Here is an 18,493-nt window from a genome sequence, read left to right as displayed (position 1 = left end):
TAAGCTTTCCTTAAGCTTAATTATCATCTAATGATCATAACCTAACCTTAAAATCAATAATTAATCAACAAACAAAGAAACTCATATTTGAGTCAAGCCTTCACGAATTAAGAATGAAGAAGAGAAGATAAGATAAGAGAACTCTGGAACATTTTCTCTCTTCCCACGTGATTTCCTTATCTTACAAGGAAAATAAAAAAATCTTCCTTGTCAAATGACCCTTTTGCCCTTCAATTCATCTTATAATTACTAATAACTTTTATGATTTATTTCCAAATAAATCATTGAACTAATCCATGGTTCTACTCTAGTCACCAAATTCTAAAACTTTACAATTTGATCACTAACCCGGTATTGAGGATGTTACACACATTCTCCTCTATCCAGAGGTTATAAATTGTTCCTATTGGTGCATCCATTCTGTAGGTTCTTGAAAGTCATTCTCGTCCTAGTTTGGCCATATTAGTTTATGGGTTTTTGTTGCACATAAAATGTTTTGTTGACAACATTTTGATGTTTCGATATAACAAATTAAGTTAAAAGAATTTTAAGATTTTACAAATGATTTTCTAAGTATATTCGATTTAATTACTCGAATATCAAATTATTACTCCAAGTCTTTCAAGATCAATTTTGAACCTTACTAAATGTGTAAAATTGTGTGTTATACTTAATATATTTTTGAAACAATTTTTTACAAAGTATTTTGAACCAAAATCAATCCTAAAATCAATTTTTCAAAGGAATGCACCGATGCACCAATCCATGCATCGATGCACCAATGAATAAATTGAACATCGAATGCATTTTATGCATCGATGCACATACCATGCATCGATGCACTCAAAGTTTTATGAAAACATTGAATGCATTTAATGCACAAGACATGCATCGATGCACTCAGGCTATTTTGAAACATCGAATGCATTTTATGCATCGATGCACACTTAGTTCACCGATGCACTAAGTGTTCCAACGGTCAAAATATTTAAATTTTGCACTTGATGCACCGATGCACTGACGCTCCCAACTGATTTTATTAATTGTTTTCACACTTAAACGGCTCTATTGACTCCACTAATCATCCCCAATCAATTGAAAGAGTATTTAAATAAGCTTAGAAGTCGTTGATCAACAAAAAGAAACAAGAATCAAGAGAGAATCAAAGAGAAAACATCAAACTCATTGTTTGAGCATTTCAAGCCTATTTTTCATTCAATATTCATTTTGCTTTCAAGAACACTTCTTGTACTCAATTGTATTCATTATTGAGTGTTATTTTTTTGTTCTAGAATTGTGCAAACAATCTACCTTGTGAGGATTTCCTTGTAAGTTTACAAATTTGTAATCTTCTCTTTGAGAAAGAGTGTTCTCAAGAATTGGGGTATATTCTTGAGGGAGTTGTAAGGTTATCTCTTTGGCCTCAAAAGAAAGAAAAAATTAGTGAATTTTTTGGAAAATCCTAAGTGTGGATAGCTAAGGTTGTGGACGTAGACTTTGGTTGAGAAAGTCGAACCACTCTAAATCACTGTGCAATTACTTTCAATTTTCTGCAAAAGCTTCCACCAAAATTTTAATTACCAATTCACCCCCTCTTGGTCGATTCCATCGATCGATTAACTCAACAATTGGTATCAAAGCCTCACTCATTTGAAGGTTTAACCACCTCTTGAGTCGATTCGGGAAGAGTTAAATCGATAAAGATAGCATCCACTTCCGGTTCATTCTCCATGGAAGAATCCATACCAATTGACGTGCCTCCTTACTTTAATGGAACAAATTATTTTCGTTGAAAGAGGTTCATGATGATATTTATCCAAACACATGATATGGAAGCTTGGATGATAATCGAGAAAGGATATTCCTCTCCTACGAAGAAGGCAACGAAGTGGAGTGATCAAGAACGGAAGAAAGCTCAACAAAATACAAAGGCTATGCATATGTTGTGTTGTGCAATTGATCCTAATGTATATAAAGGAGTTTCTTCTTGGTTAAATGCCAAGGGGATGTGGGATAAGCTTTAGGAGATCTATAGAGACAAGGAATAAGAAGAACAAATAAAGGTCATGTCTCTATTAGCTCTCACAGAGCCAAAGGTATCTTCTAACTCAAATAGATTAAATTCAAAATCTTTTAATGAGTTACAAGATGCTTATGATGAATTATTTTCGGAGTTTGAGACCATGAACTCCAAATACAATAAATTGTTTTCTAAATTTATTGCTAAAATGATCTTCTTTTGAAAGCTAAAACAGACTTGGAAAATCAAAATGAAATGTTTAGAAAGGAGTTAGAGCTTTCAAAAATAAAATCTGAAAACTTTGAAAAAGAATTTTTCAAATTAAACAAACTTCTTCTAGAAACGAAAATGGATTTTGAAAACCAAAATGAAATCTTGAAGAAGGATTTAGAGCTTTCAAAAATGAAATTTGAAAGTATTGAAAAAGAAAATTTTGATTTGAAAGTTAAACTTGAATGTTTAACAAAAGAAAAAGAGATCATTTTAAATAATTCATCTAGTTCAATAATGACAATATGTTCACATTGTCATTATCATGGTCATAAGGAACATACTTGTCCTTTAAAGAAAGGAAAACGATTTAAAATTAGACAAGTATGGGTTCCAAAAAGAACAAGAGGCATCGAAACTAATATTCAAGGATCCAAAGCAATTTGGATACCAAATCTACTTAAATGTCTCTTGTAGGTGTGTGGGAGAAATGGTGATGAAGATGATGATATTCAAGATGCTCTAGCCACACATGAAAAAGGAATGGGTAACCTCTAAACTTAATGTTTTTATTTTATTTAGTTACTCGTTTAGTTTATGCATGCATGAGGTTTTAAATGTTGAATAATTCTAAATGATTATGTTTTATCTCATGTATGTTGAAAAACATTGTATGATGAACATAGTAATTTTTGGTAATGTTTTATAAACTCTAGTTCATCATATTAATTTTTGGTCAATTTTTTTTTAAATGTAATTGATATCTCTTTAACAATTGATATTAAATTTTCAAGAAATCTGGTTTTGCAAAATTTTGACCTTAAATTTTTCTTAATGTTTATGCATATATTTGTTTAAAAATTTTAAAGTTTTAATGCATAACATTTTCAAAAACTTTATGCATGTGCTCTTAATCTCGATAATCAACATTGCATAATGTCTTGTATGTGAATGGATTAAAGCATAATCCGATTAGATTACAAAAGATACAATGTCTTATTTTTAAATTAAGTGTTTGCAAAATTGATTGACATTGCATCTACTTTGATTATGCTTGTTGGTCATAGAATAGGAAACATTTACATGGTGCATTTAGACTCTATAGACATGACTAATTTATGCCTAGTTGCTAAGGATGAGCATGATAGTTGTTTATGGCATAGGAGACTAGGACATGCTAGTATGAGTGTTTTGCAACGGCTAATTCAAGGAGATTTAGTAAGAGGGTTGCCTAAACTAAAATTTGATAATGATAAAATCTGTGATGCTTGTGCTAAAGGAAAACAAAAGCGAGTTTCTTTTAAATCCATTAATGATTTATCAACTATTTGAGTATTACAATTGATCCATATATATCTTTTTGGGCCAACTAGAACTACTAGATTGGGTGGAAAACAATATGCATTTGTCTTGGTAGATGACTATTCTAGATATACTTGGGTTCTATTTTTAAGTACTAAAGATGAAGCATTAGAACATTTTATCACATTTTCAAAAATAATCCAAAACAAAAAAGGTTACTCTATCATTAGTGTTAGAAGTGGTCATGACACTGAATTTGAAAATCTTGGACTTACTGAGTTTTACAATTCTAATGGTATTAGCCATAATTTTTCAGCACCTAGAACCCCTCAACAAAATGGAGTTGTTGAGAGGAAAAATCGAACTTTAGAAGAAATGGCTAGAACCATGCTTTGTGAAAATAATTTGCCAAAAAATTTTTTGATCGAAAGCCACAAATACCGCTTGTTATGTTGTAAATCGAGTAATGATTAGGCCAATTTTAAAGAAAACTCCATATGAAATTTTCAAAAATAAAAAGCATAACATTAGCTATTTTCATCCTTTTGGATGTAAATGTTTTGTTTTAAACAACGGTAAGGACAATCTTGGCAAATTTGATGCTAAAAGTGATAAAGGAATTTTTATGGGTTATTCCTTAAATTCTAAAGCTGATCTAGTATTTAATAAAAGAACTTTAGTCGCAGAAGAGTCTATACATATTGTTTTCAATGATAATCCCCTTCCGAGGAAGGATTCTTGTGTGAATGATGATGTAGGCATTATAAATATAATGACGTTGAACATGACGTTGGAGAACCATCATGAAAGGAAGAAACGAAAGATGAGGAAACTCAAGATCCTCTCAAAAATCCAACCATTGAAGAAATGAAAGTCTCTTACCCAATGGAATACAACTATGTCAAGGATGGTGAAATAATAGGTGATCCATCCAAAGGGGTAACAACTCAATCTTCTCTTAGAAATATTTGTAATTATGTTGCATTTATCTCATGCATAGAGCCTAAAAATATTAAAGAAACATTAAATGATGAATATTGGATTATGGCTATGCAAGAAGAGTTAAATCAATTTGAGAGAAGTAAAGTATGGACATTAGTTGAAAGGCCTAGTAATAAATCTACTGTAGGTACTAGATGGGTATTTAGGGATAAGCTTGATGAAAGTGGTAATATAGTGAGAAACAAGGCAAAACTTGTTACTCAAGGGTATACTCAAGAAGAAGGCATAGACTATGATGAAACATACACTCCCGTAGCTAGGATGGAAGTAATTAGAATGTTATTAGCATTTGCATGTTTCAATGAATTCAAATTATATCAAATGGATGTTAAAAGTGCATTTTTAAATGGTTTTATAAAAAAAGAAGTGTATGTGGAACAACCTCCTGGTTTTGAAGATTCAAAATTTCCAGATCATGTTCTTAAATTGACAAAAGCACTTTATGGTTTAAAACTAGCTCCTAGAACTTGGTATGAAATATTGTCAAACTTTTTAATCGAAAAAGGTTTTTCAAAAGGGAAGGTTGACACTACATTGTTTTTAAAGCATAAAGGTAGAAATTTATTAGTAGTTCAAATTTATGTTGATGATATAATATTTGGTTCTACTAATAATGTTCTTTGCCAAGAATTTTCTAAGCTAATGCAAAGTGAATTCGAGATGAGCATGATGAGAGAGCTCTCATTTTTCTTGGGACTCCAAATCAAGCAAAGAAAAGATGGCATCTTCATTAATCAATCTAAGTACGTCAAAGATATGCTCAAGAAGTTTGGACTGGAAAATGGGAAACCTCATGACACTCTAATTAGCTCATAAACAAAGCTTGACATAGATGAAGGAGGTAAATGTGTGGATGTTAAATTATATAGGTCAATGATTGGCTCTTTACTTTATCTAACTGCAAGTAGACCAGACATTATGTTTAGTGTTTCCTTATGTGCTAGATTTCAATCATGCCCTAAGGAATCACATTTACTAGATGTTAAGAGAATCTTTAGATACCTTAAGGAAACTCCTAGTTTAGGACTTTGGTATCCTAGAGACTCTAGCTTTAGCTTGCATGCCTTCTCTGATGCGGATTATGGAGGATGCGAATTAGATAGGAAAAACACCTCCGGTACTTACCAATCCTTGGAAATATGTTGATTTCTTGGTTTTCAAAGAAACAAAATTGTGTGGCATTATCTACCACTGAAGCGGAATATATTTCAGCCGGTAGTTGTTGTGCATAAATTTTATGGATGAAACAACAACTTTTTGATTATGGAATTGAAGTAGGTACCATTCCTATCAAGTTTGACAATACTAGTGATATTTGTCTCACTAAAAATCCCATCCAACACTCTAGAACTAAGCATATTGAAATTAAACATTACTTCATTAGAGACCATGTCGCTAAGGAAGATGTAGTTCTAGAATTTGTTAATACTTTGCATCAATTAGCGGTCATTTTTACAAAACCTTTAGATAAAGAAAGATTTTGGATACTTAGGAGAGAATTAAGTTTAACTGACCTATCTTCACTTAGTGTTTAAATTAACTTTAGCACTTTTAAGAATAAATGAAAAATGCTTATAATAATAATAATTTTTTATTGCATTCTTTGCTATTAGTTAGGGGGAGTTTATGATTCTTAGTGAAAATTAATTTTATGTTCAAATGTAGTTTAAGGATTAAATTGATTGATTGAACATGATTAATTTTCAATATATGGGTTGCCAATACCACTAGAGCTAATTAATTTAGCATTTTGAGTGTTTAAAATGGATTTTTGACATTTTTGTACTTAATGCATCGATACACTGAATAGTGCATCGATGCATCCCTTTGAATGTGCATCGATACATCATGAAGATGCGCCGATGCACGCCTTGAATGTGCATCGATGCACAAGGCCATGCATCGATGCATCCGTCGGGTTTTGGTTAAAAACCCTGTTTCTCTTCTTTGTTTCAAAACCCTCAAAAACACTTCTTTGTCGCATCTCTCTCTCTCAATTCTCCATTTGCTCAAAATCAACGAAAAATAGTCGAAATCTTCAAGCTTTTCATCTCCATATCCTGCTAACATCATTAAATTATGCAAAACAACTTCTCATTCTCATCAATCCGAAATTTTCAAGGTATTTTTCTAAAAACCTCTATTTTATCATATTTTAATTTTAGAACTAGTTTAGATTAGTTCTAGGATGAACATTATATCAGGCAGTGATTTTTTGGTGATTAGAAACAAGATTTTACAACAGATTTCGTCAAAAACACACAATATTTCAAAATTTTCTTTGAAATTCGAAAATATTTTGATTTATTTAGATGTTTTTGACTCAATTATGTTGTTTTTCATGAAAACTATACATATTATGATTTTTCAAAAATTATTTTCAAATATTTTTCAAAACTTGCCCATTAGGATTTAGTTTAGAGAATCTTGAATTATTGCAGACTAAATTGAGTTTTGGGATTGATTATTTTACATACATGTGTTTCAAAATTGTAGGTTACATTTCTAATTTCGTTTCCTAAATCATATTAAACCCAAAACGCCCTAGGTCTTCATCGAGTCCTTCAAACTGACCTCCCATTCCTCCTCAACCTCAAAATCCAAACCCAAATGACCAAAACATTACAAGTTCCTATTTTAATATGCCTGAGCGTCGTAGGGATGAACTCTACCATAGGTATATGAACTCCTTCTAATCTTATAGAATCCGGGAAGAGCGTATTCCTTCTGTTCAAGCCATGATTGATATTGACTTCGAATACCTTACGATTCTCAAAACATGGAAATTTGATAACCTGTTTCACCTAAAACTTATCGTCTATCATCAGTTAGTCCGCATTTTCTACTTTAATACGATATGTATTCAAAACGAGACTCAATGTGGGACTATAGGAATCAGATCCTATCTTTTAGGACAATATATTCATATTGATTCCGAGTCTATTGCTAGGAAATTTGAGCTAGATGATAATGGGTTATATAATGAGAAAGAAACTGTGGAATATCCCTATGTTCCAAATGCTAGTGTTAGTACTCTACGATCTCATCACAACCGTTTTATTCATTTGATGATCTCTTGGTGGTTTAGACCATCCGGAGGTAGGTACTCCACTCTTCGTATTAGGGATTTATGGTGGAGAACTGTCTCAAGAATAAGAACAAAATAAATTTGCCAAACATTATATTTAGTGAGCTAGTGGATACCATAAACATTATTCCTTCAAAACATATCAAAACATTAGTTTATGGATGTCTACTTAGTAACCTTTTTATCAAACTCGGTCTTAACGTCTCTCTTGACAATCTCATTCCTCTCCAAACCCAAATCAATCTCACCTCGTTGAAGAAAGCTGATTCGAAATAGGACGAGGAAACTGGTCTATGGGTCCTTCGACCCAATAAACAAACTCTGGGAGCTAGTTCTTAACGAGATGCTCCTAGCTCTTCTCGTCCTCCTCCTCCTCCGGCACCGACTGCAGATGATGATCCCGAGCTTCAAGGATTATTTCAAGACATTGACGATCCCGACAATGTTCCAGCACCACAAGAGGATCAAGTGCCTCCATATTTTTGTTCGTTTTTGAGACATTTGATCTACGGTTTGCTTCCATAAAATCCCATTTGACTGCTAACAACGAAGCGGTGAATCATCGCTTAGCCACTTTGTAAGCTCAACAAATGGAGTTTCAATGGCAGATGCTTGCACGTATGGATGCTCTTTCTCTTGAGATGCAAGCACGATTTCCTCCTTCTTCTGATCCTTCTATGGACGAGTAGACCTTGATTTGTTTTTGCTTTGGATCAACTTAGAACTTTTCTTGTTAAAACATTTTGAATGCTTTGGGATTCTTTTACTTTGATTGTTGGATGTTTGAATTTATATTTTGGTTGTGTTGGATATTAAGTCTTAATATATATATATATATATGTTTGGTTTGAATTTTCTTTTTGCTATTAATACTTATTTTTGCATCATTAGACATATATGACCAATTATCCATTACATGCTTATGAATATTGTTTATGAAAACTAATGGCTAACCTTTATCTTGATCTTTGATCTTAGCAGCTGAAACTTTAAGTTTCTAAAAACATTTTGGCTAAGTTTTTCAAATCCTTGTTTAAAATCGTTTTAGAGTCTTTTTGATTTAACAAAAAAGGGGAAAAAGTGTTAAAGGGGAGTAATTTGCAAACTTGATTTCAAAATTTATTTTCAAAGAAAATCTTAAAATTACACAAATGTTTTGTTATATCAAAAAGGGGGAGATTGTTGAAAACATTTTGATGTTTCGATATAACAAATTAAGTTAAATGAATTTTAAGATTTTACAAATGATTTTCTAAGTATATTTGATTTAATTACTCGAATATCAAATTATTACTCCAAGTCTTTCAAGATCAATTTTGAATCTTACTAAATGTGTAAAATTGTGTGTTATACTTAATATATTTTTGAAACAATTTTTTACAAAGTATTTTGAACCAAAATCAAGCCTAAAATCAATTTTCAAAGGAATGCACCGATGCACCAATCCATGCATCGATGCACCAATGAATAAATTGAACATCGAATGCATTTTATGCTTCGATGCATATACCATGCATCGATGCACTCAGGGTTTTATGAAAACATCGAATGTATTTGATGCACAAGACATGCATCGATGCACTCAAGCTATTTTGAAACATCAAATGCATTTTATGAATCGATGCACACTTAGTGCACCGATGCACTAAGTGTTCCAACGGTCAAAATATTTGAATTTTGCACTTGATACACCGATGCACCTTATGTATGCATCGATGCACTGACACTCCCAACTGATTTTATTAATTGTTTTCACACTTAAACGGCTCTATTGACTCCACTATTATCCCCAACGTTCAGAATCAATTGAAGGAGTATTTAAACAAGATTAGAAGCCATTGATCAACAACAAGAAACAAGAATCAAGAGTGAATCAAAGAGAAAGCATCAAACTCATTGTTTGAGCATTTCAAGCCTATTTTTTCATTCAATATTCATTTTGCTTTCAAGAACACTTCTTGTACTCAATTGTATTCATTCGTGAGTGTTCTTTCTTTATTCTAGAATTGTGCAAACAATCTACATTGTGAGGATTTCCTTGTAAGTTTGCAAATTTGTAATCTTCTCTTTGAGAAAGAGTATTCTCAAGAATTGGGGTATATTCTTGAGGGAGTTGTAAGGTTATCTCTTTGGCCTCAAAAGAAAGAACAAATTAGTGAATTTGTTGGAAAATCCTTAGTGTGGATAGTTAAGGTAGTGGACGTAGACTTTGGTTGAGAAAGTCAACCACTCTAAATCACTGTGCAATTACTTTCAATTTTCTGCAAAAGATTCCACCAAAATTTTAATTACCAATTCACCCCCCTCTTGGTCGATTCCATCGATCGATTAACTCAACATGTTTGATAAAATAACTAACCGAATTAAAAGTTGGTAATGAAGCTATACATTTGGGTTGTTTTAATATATTATGTAATGCACTGTAACCATTGTTAAATATTTTGTAACATATAATTAAAGGTGAAATAACTAACCATTTTTTTGATTTAATATATAAAAATTGAAATGTAATGCATACATTTTGTAAAACAGAATTAGAGGTGAAAGAATTATATTAAAGTTGAATGCACCGTAACCATACTTTCTTTAACCTTTTAGAGGTGAAATAACTAACCAGATTTTTTGATTTAATATATAAAAATTGAAATGTAATGCATATATTATGTAATATAGAATTATATTTTGTAATGCATATGTTTTTTTATTTAGACATATTTTATTGCTTGTTTACAGAATATGTCATCTTTTGATGAGAATTGAGATGTTAATTCCTTATTTATTGACTCGATGATGGATTCTGATGAATAAGAAATACAAAATTCAGCAGCAAAAAAATCTCTTGTCGATAAAAATTACCGGAAATAGGAAGAGAAAGTCCAAGTGGTGGAGTCATTTTTCAGTTGAGGAGTAGGATCATACTTTTACTTCCTGTAAGTATTGTCAAAAACTTATTGGTTGTAAAACCAAAAATGGCACTACACCTTTTGCAAATCATATTAGTAGATGAAAAAATATCCTCCAAATTTAGATAAGAAACAAAAATGATTGATTTTGAAAGTGAAACGTTGGTAAATGAAGATGGAATTATTGAAATAGTTAGTGTTCCAAAATACTGTAAATTTGATCATTATTTGTTCAGAAGAAGCTTGCTAAAATGTTTATTGTGGATGAATTACCATTTTTTGTCGAACGTGAAGGTTTCATTGAATTCTGCAAGGCTTTAAATCCTCTCTTTAAGCTTCCTTCTCGTACAACTGCCACTAGAGATTGTTATGCTCTTTTTATTGAACAAAGAAATGAGTTGAAAAAGACTTTTAAGAACTTACATTCTAGATTTTGTCTAACCACATGCACTTGGACATCGGGTCAAAATTTAAGCTATATGTGTTTGATATCCCATTTTATTGATGATGAATGGAATTTGCATAAGAGAATAATTAATTTTTGTCTAATTGCTGGTCATTATGGACAACTTATTGACATAGTTGTTGAAAAATGTTATATTGAATGGGGTTTGAAAAACATTATGACTGGAACCATAGACAATGCTAGCTCAAATGATTTAGCAATTGAATACTTGAGAAGAAGACTTACCATTTGGGAGTCTAGTTTATTGGAGGGTCGATATTTACATATGAGATGTGCATCCCATATTTTGAATTTGATTATGAAAAAGGGTTTGAAAGAACTTGATTTATCCATTATGAAAGTTCGAACTCTTGTGAGACATGTTAGATATTCTCCCACTAGACTTCAAAAATTTAAAACTTGCATAGAATAGGAGAAAGAGGATAGCAAAAGTCTTGTTACTTTAGATGTTGAGACTAGATAGAATTCAACTTTCCTAATGCTCGAATATGCTATCAAGTTTAAAAAGGCATTTGCTAGTTTATACATGAAATATTCTTCTTGTTTCAAGGAACTTAGAAATGTTGGTAGTGATCCCATTGAAGATGATTGGAAGAGGGTGAGTAGTTTTTTACCTTTCTTGAGCATTTTTTATGATGCAACATTGAGGTTATCTGGTTCTCGTTATGTGACTTGTAATCATTATGCACATTTACGTGATTAGAATAATGATTTCCAACATAAGTGATGATGATTAGGGTATTAAGAAAATGACAGCCCAAATGATGTCTAATTATGAAAAGTATTATGGGAACATTGATAATATCAATATTATGATGTTTGTGGATGTGATCCTTGACTCTAGGCACATGTTGAATTATGTTAATTGGATTGTGCATGATTCTTATGATGAAACACAAGCCACTCTTTTATGCCTCAAAATTATGATGATTTTGCAATCTTTATTTGACTCATATGCTTCTTCAATGCCTCCTTCAAAGACAAGTGATATGTCTTCCTCCACTTCTACTTCTTTATCTAATTTCACTCAAGGTGGGACTCAAAGTGGAGTGTCCTTCAACAACTTATGGCTTCAAAATTTCAAAGGGATACGTGTTGTTTGTTAACTAGTGCCAAAAAAAATGAATTGGAGAAGTATTTAGAAGATGTTTGTGAGTCTCATGTTTCAAATTTTGATATCCTACAATGGTGGAAAGATCAACTAAAAAGATACATGATTCTTCATAGGATGGCTAAAGATGTGCTTGCCATACCTATCTCGAGTGTAGCTTCTGAGTCCGCTTTTAGTATAGGGGGTCGTGTCCTTGATTCTTTTCGCACTTCATTGACTCCAAAAATGATTGAAGCACTTGTTTGCACTCAAGATTGGTTATGCACCTCTTGGTCGCTTATTACAATAGAGAAAAGTTTCATTGCCTTGGTAGAGTTGGAGGAAGGTAAGTTTATTTTTACTTTTGATTGCTTCTTTTTTTGTTTATTCAATATTTAAAGTTTAAACATAAATGTATATTTTAATTTTTTTATTTTATTTGGTGTGATGTAGCCATGAAGGATCTAACTTTAGAGCAACCGGAGATCATAATTGACGAGACAATTAATACTTTGGATGATTTGTAAAATTTGTACTTTGAAATTTTGAATTACTTAGTGATCCTACTATCTTTTTTATTATGTCGTTAAGACTTGATACTCTTGTGTGGTATTTTATTTTGAACACTTTGTGTTGATTTTATTGTGTTGTTGAGATTTGATACTCTTGTGTGGTATTTTTAATTTGAAGATCTTGTTTTGATTTGAGACTGATACTCTTATGTAATATTTTTATTTTGAACATCTTGTGTTGGTTTATTGTGTTGTTAATGTACATTACTTTATGCTATTTAACATTTAGGGGATTATTTTATTGTACTATGTTATTTAAAATTTTAATTGTAGTGGGGCATGTAATTACATAAACAAAATGTTGGAAACAAGAAAATATGAATATTTTAATTTCTGTTAATTTTTTTTGTATTTTTTGCAAAAAAAAATCAGATTCAGATCCGATTATTTGGATATCATATCTAAAATTTCGGTTATTCGAATTTTTGGATATCCAATTTTTTTATATTGGATATGTATCATTATTTTAGGTATCCAAAATTTTTGGATACCAAAAATTCGGATCGGATAATATCCTATATCCAATAATGCACACCCCTACCCAGATCAACATGCAAATATCACGAAAAAGGCACTAGAATCATAATAAAACCTTAAACTATATATGGGACTAAAATGAATGAAGTTAAAATAGTATGTCGAATATAAACAGTGGCAAAGTATTAACAAACAAGCATAATGGACTGAAATGTAATAAACGTAAATTAAAGGAACTAGATTAGGAATTTTAAAACCTTGATTTGAGAACTGAAATGCATATCTTAAAATAGGCAGAGCCCTTACAACATTAGCCCCGAAAGGCGGGTCAGAATAATACCCTCAACGACGACGTTATAATAATGGCATATAACTCATTTTAGGATTCAAAACCTTAAAAATTCATTTCTTTCATCTCTCAATCTCTTCGCCTCTCTTACTCAAAGAAAGCTCTACTTTCTCCCCCCTCCTTTGAGAGAACACGAATAACACCCCAACCTCAGGGTCGTTTATCAACACTGATGACAAGGAACACAACTCCTTAAACACTCATTTTGAAACCTAAATCCTAAAATTAGGTTCTTCGAACCCTAAAAGCTTTTACACAAATTCCCTTTTGACCCCTAACCTCACAACGATAACCTTAAACTTAAGATGAGAATAGGAGTTACTCTCGACAGGCGCAGGATCGTGTAGCTCCGATGAAGAAAACGAAGAGAGTTTTTGTAAGAAGGTAAGAAATGTTTTAGGTTTCTTTTTTTTGGATATATTCTCTGATACTTTTCCTTTTCCAAAAGCACCTCTTCTTTCTTCTTGTTTGTGTGTGAAACCATTTTAGTTTTATACAAATTTAAGACTTGTATGAATAAAAATAAATAACTGAAAATAAAAAAAATATATATATATATATTTATTGAAAAAATAAGAAATTAATCTTAACTATTTATTTTCACATATCTAACGATTTTAAATTTATATAAAATTAAATAGTTATAAATTATGTAAGTGGATTATAATTTTATATATTTCGAAAGAAAATTTTAAAAAAAAGTTTCTCTTTGATTTTTTTTCTTTGATTTATTTTTGCATGTGAGACGAGTAAAAATGATCAACGTTTTCCATCGATATAAATTTAAGATAATTGAATAATTGTAACTAAATAACTGAGATTAAAAATAAGAAATGTAAAGATGAAGATCCTCTTTGATTTATTTTGCATTTGAGACGAGTGGAAATGAGCAATGTTTCCCCATCGATTTTGCTTGAGTTTAGAAACGTTCTCTTATCATGTTTAGAGTTTCATGTGAATAAAATCCATGTCATTTGTCTTTGACATGGCAGAGGAGGCTACAACAAAGGCTTGCACGAACGGAGGGGGAACCAATTTTGGGGCGCGTCACAGCTGAGGAATCATAAATGGCGTGTGAGCGAGTCGATGAGTCTAGCGGATGGTTGGATCATGACTAGATCCAACGAATGTGACACTAGCGGCACTATAACTGGTGACTAGGGTTTCACCTCAACCTTAGAAACAAATGTATAGGGAAATATGGATCGTCAGATCTTCTTCTGATCTGACGGTTGATATTTGGTGGCTGGTAACCCGCTTAGATCTAAGGTTTCTTTGTTTTGTTTAAATTTTGAGCCATTAGACCATTTTGTGTATTGGGTCAACAAGGTTATTTTAATATTGGACTTCTAATTTGGATAGTAAGCGGACATTGATATTTAATTATAATTTTGTTTGATTTTGGGCTCCATAGGTAACCCGAGTAAAAATGGGTATTATAGACATCAATCCCATAGTTTGGTGTTTACCCATTTTTAAATTCAATGAATCGAAATATGTGTAGCTTTTGGCAATAAATTTATAATCTTAATTAAAATTCGATTTCAATCCAATTCATAACTTAGTATTGTTGTTCCCTCTTCACACGGGAAGTTGACAAGTAGGTGTATGGCTTGAATTATTCAGAAAAATATGTACTAATTTTTTATAAAATAAAACATTTAACACGTGATGGATAAAGTTCTTATTTTATATTGTCTTATAAATTAGTGTTGAATTCAAAAAACTTATCTGAGCTATAATAAAATTTGGTTATGACCCAATTCAAACAACATTTGACCAAAATAGATAAATCTAAGCACAACACCTTTAGTTTCTGATTTTCCTCAAAATAGCCGCTATTTCTGAAGTTGTCTTAAACATTAAGATTTCTTTAGTTTTATTTGAATAGATAATGAAAATAATTTTAATTATTAAAAGTGGAGTATTAACATTGTAAATAAAGTAAACTAAATTAAAAAGATTAATGCATAATAAATTCTTACAATATTTTATTAAAATTAATTAATAAATTAAATATCAATAATTGAAAAATATTAAATATGAAACTTCATGTCCGATGGCCAGAATTCTAAACATAAAATGAGTATTAACCTAGTGACAAGATCAAATATGAATACCTTTAATCATTATATAATTGATATAGAAAATTAGAATATGAAAAAAATGTGATAATATAATTGTTAAATATATAAAATTATCGTAAATTACTATGGAAGACAGAACAAATATCCTAGTAACAAAAGGATATGGTTGGATTACAACGCTTGGGAGGGATTTATTTTAGAATCAGTCATAAGCTAGAAAATAGGATAATGATGTTTAAACGTGAAAAAAATGAGATTAAGAAAATGAAAATTTCAAAATAGTTTTAACCATGAAATATTAATAGCTATTTAACTAAGTAGTTTCAACCAAGCGGCAGTCGTATTAATCAACTCATTGACATATATTTTCTCGCCCCAAGAAAAAGAAAGAGAAACTTTTTCGAGAAATTGCGTGAAAGCAAAGGTTGGTTTTGTTGTAGGGTAGTCTGATTTAAGGTTGGAGAAAAATTGATATAACTAAAAATGTGATAAAAAATATAATACTTTTAATTGAATATAATTTAAAATGTTAATTCTTTCATGCTATTTTCGGTTTAATTAAAAATATTATAAAAAATAATATTTTCGTTTGTCAATATAAAAATATCATAAAAAATATAACATTTTTAATTGAAAAATATTAAAAAATTACAACAAACAAAAAATATTATAATTTTAAAAAATATTTTTAATTACGACCATTCATGGTTATTCCTTAACTTTAAATTAAGTTATTCCTTAAATTAAATTAGATTGTTCCTCCCTTTCTCAAATATAAACAAGTAAGGAGATTTATTACAAAATAACCAAACATATGTGGCGACACGTTTGTGTGGACGTAATCATCATCAGCTCAACACCCAAAAAGAAACTTGTTCCCGTTTTCTCTTGCTTGCCGTCAAAGACACAGAAAATTTCCCATGTAATCATATATGGAAATGATATCGTACGACAGTTTTAATATATAGTTAATAAAAATATTATAGGTTTTATTATTATTTAAATAATAAAATTAATAAAAAATTATTGGAAATATTATTAATTTTATCAATTTTTTTATTATTGGGTATTTTACCGAATTTAGTAAAGCGTTATCGATTTTTTTATTTTTTTTACTGATTTTATTATTATTGGAAGCTTTACCGGAAATATTAAAAAATATTGATGTTTTAGATAAAAATAATAATATTTTAATTAATTTTTTTTACCAATTTTATTATTTAAATAATAATAAAACCGATAGCACTTTATTTTAACCTTAATAAGAATGTTGCATTGTAGAATACCCCTATCCATTATATTTATTGAAACCTTCTAGATTTCTTCTGCTAACATCGTTACACGTGTTAAACAAATTGGTAAATAATAATTTTCTTTTTAATAAATTACATATTTAATCATTTAACTATCACTTTAATTTCGATTGACCATTCAACATTTTTTTTAATTCATCATTAATTATATATTTAAGTTTCATTTTGATCATTATTTGTTAAAAAAATTAATAATAATGTTAACATATCAAAAAAAAAATATCATCTTATTATTAAGAAAATAAAAAAAATATCACATCTATAATTTAATTAATTTTTTAACAACGAATAACTAAAAAAATCTAACATGATAATTGCACTACTAAATACGTACTATGCCCTTTCATTTATGCATAAAAGTGTGGTTACGTTGAAAGTCAACATAGGAAAGGTCATTTTTCATATATACGAATGTGACTAATACTCTCAAGCTTAACCAGCCACGTGTATATGTTTATCTTCCTCCAATGCTGAACCCTATAAAACAGGGCCAAAACCTCCATTGATTGTGCCAATACCAAACGAGCAAAAGCTTTTAAATCCTCAACACCTCATCTTTACAATAATAATACAATAAAGTTTCTTTAATTTCTAGCAATGGCGTTGAGGAAAACCTTGGCGGAGAAGCTTTGCACTATTTCGAAAATTTCTTCGCAAGTTCTTACTAACTGCCGGATTTCCTCACCGGCGGTTCAGAACCGGATGTCACAAAAACCGGGGAAAGAAACAAGCGTTATGACGGTGGATTCAGAAGATTGTAAGTGTAACAGCAATGGCATGTTCAGGCGGTTTCTTCATAAAGGAGCTATGGCCTTACCTGCGGTTAGGAAGTTACCGATTGGGGATAATTTAATGGGAATGGATATGTCTAGGGATCACATCCGGCTGGACTGGTTGGTCCCGGTCTTGGAAGCGACACCGGCTCAGGAAGCTAAAAAATTGTTAAGGGTGGCTCACTTGGAGGTGGTGAAATCGAAGTTGAGGGAGACCGGGGAAAACTGGATACCGTATTCGGACTTTATTCCGATTTGCGCAGAAAGTTGTTCGGATCAAGAACAAGGATTGCAGTACGCCAAGTTGCTAGATGAAACAGGAAACGTCATCGTCTTAGGAAACGTCGTCGTTTTACGATCCGAACAGGTAGCAAAAGCTCTGGGAGGTTTAATTCCATTACCCGGAACAATCCCGAATGATCCCAGAAGAAAAGAGCTGATGGAGTTTGAGAAGAAGAAAGCAGCCATCGATTCGAAAGCCGAATCGATGGTCCAACGAGAACTCCGGCTGGGACTGGCTTTCCTGGTGGTTCAAACAGCAGGGTTCATGAGGCTAACATTCTGGGAACTCACATGGGACGTGATGGAACCCCTTTGTTTCTACCTCACTTCCATGTATTTCATAGCTGCCTATGCATTTTTCCTCAGGACATCAACAGAACCTTCTTTCGAGGGGTTCTTTAAGAGCAGGTTCACCACAAAACAAAACCAGCTCATCCAGGCTTACAATTTCGATATCCGAAGGTATAATCAACTCAAGGCAATGTTTCCATCCAAGTCATAATCATGATGAACATAAATTTTATGTTACGGATAAATTTGTAATAGATTATGAGATTAA

The 18,493-nt window shown here is 31.3% G+C and overlaps 1 protein-coding gene across 1 annotated transcript in view; it reads left to right on the top strand.

Annotated features, from left to right (window-relative positions):
* The window catches only part of LOC120177006 (calcium uniporter protein 2, mitochondrial-like), a 30,259-nt gene extending 11,823 nt beyond the window's left edge, over positions 1-18,436 (top strand). The window contains exons 4-5 of the mRNA XM_039183301.1: positions 12,455-12,470; positions 17,457-18,436. Of these exons, the coding sequence (XP_039039232.1) occupies positions 17,477-18,436 (960 nt within the window). The 5' untranslated portion in view covers positions 12,455-12,470; positions 17,457-17,476. The remainder of the gene's footprint in view (positions 1-12,454; positions 12,471-17,456) is intronic.
* Positions 18,437-18,493: the final 57 nt, after the last annotated feature.

This window comes from Hibiscus syriacus, unplaced genomic scaffold (genome assembly GCF_006381635.1).
Source record: "Hibiscus syriacus cultivar Baekdansim isolate YM2019G1 unplaced genomic scaffold, ASM638163v2 tig00000329_pilon, whole genome shotgun sequence".
Classification (NCBI taxonomy): Eukaryota; Viridiplantae; Streptophyta; class Magnoliopsida; order Malvales; family Malvaceae; genus Hibiscus; species Hibiscus syriacus.
This window is presented reverse-complemented; position numbering and strand designations above follow the sequence as displayed.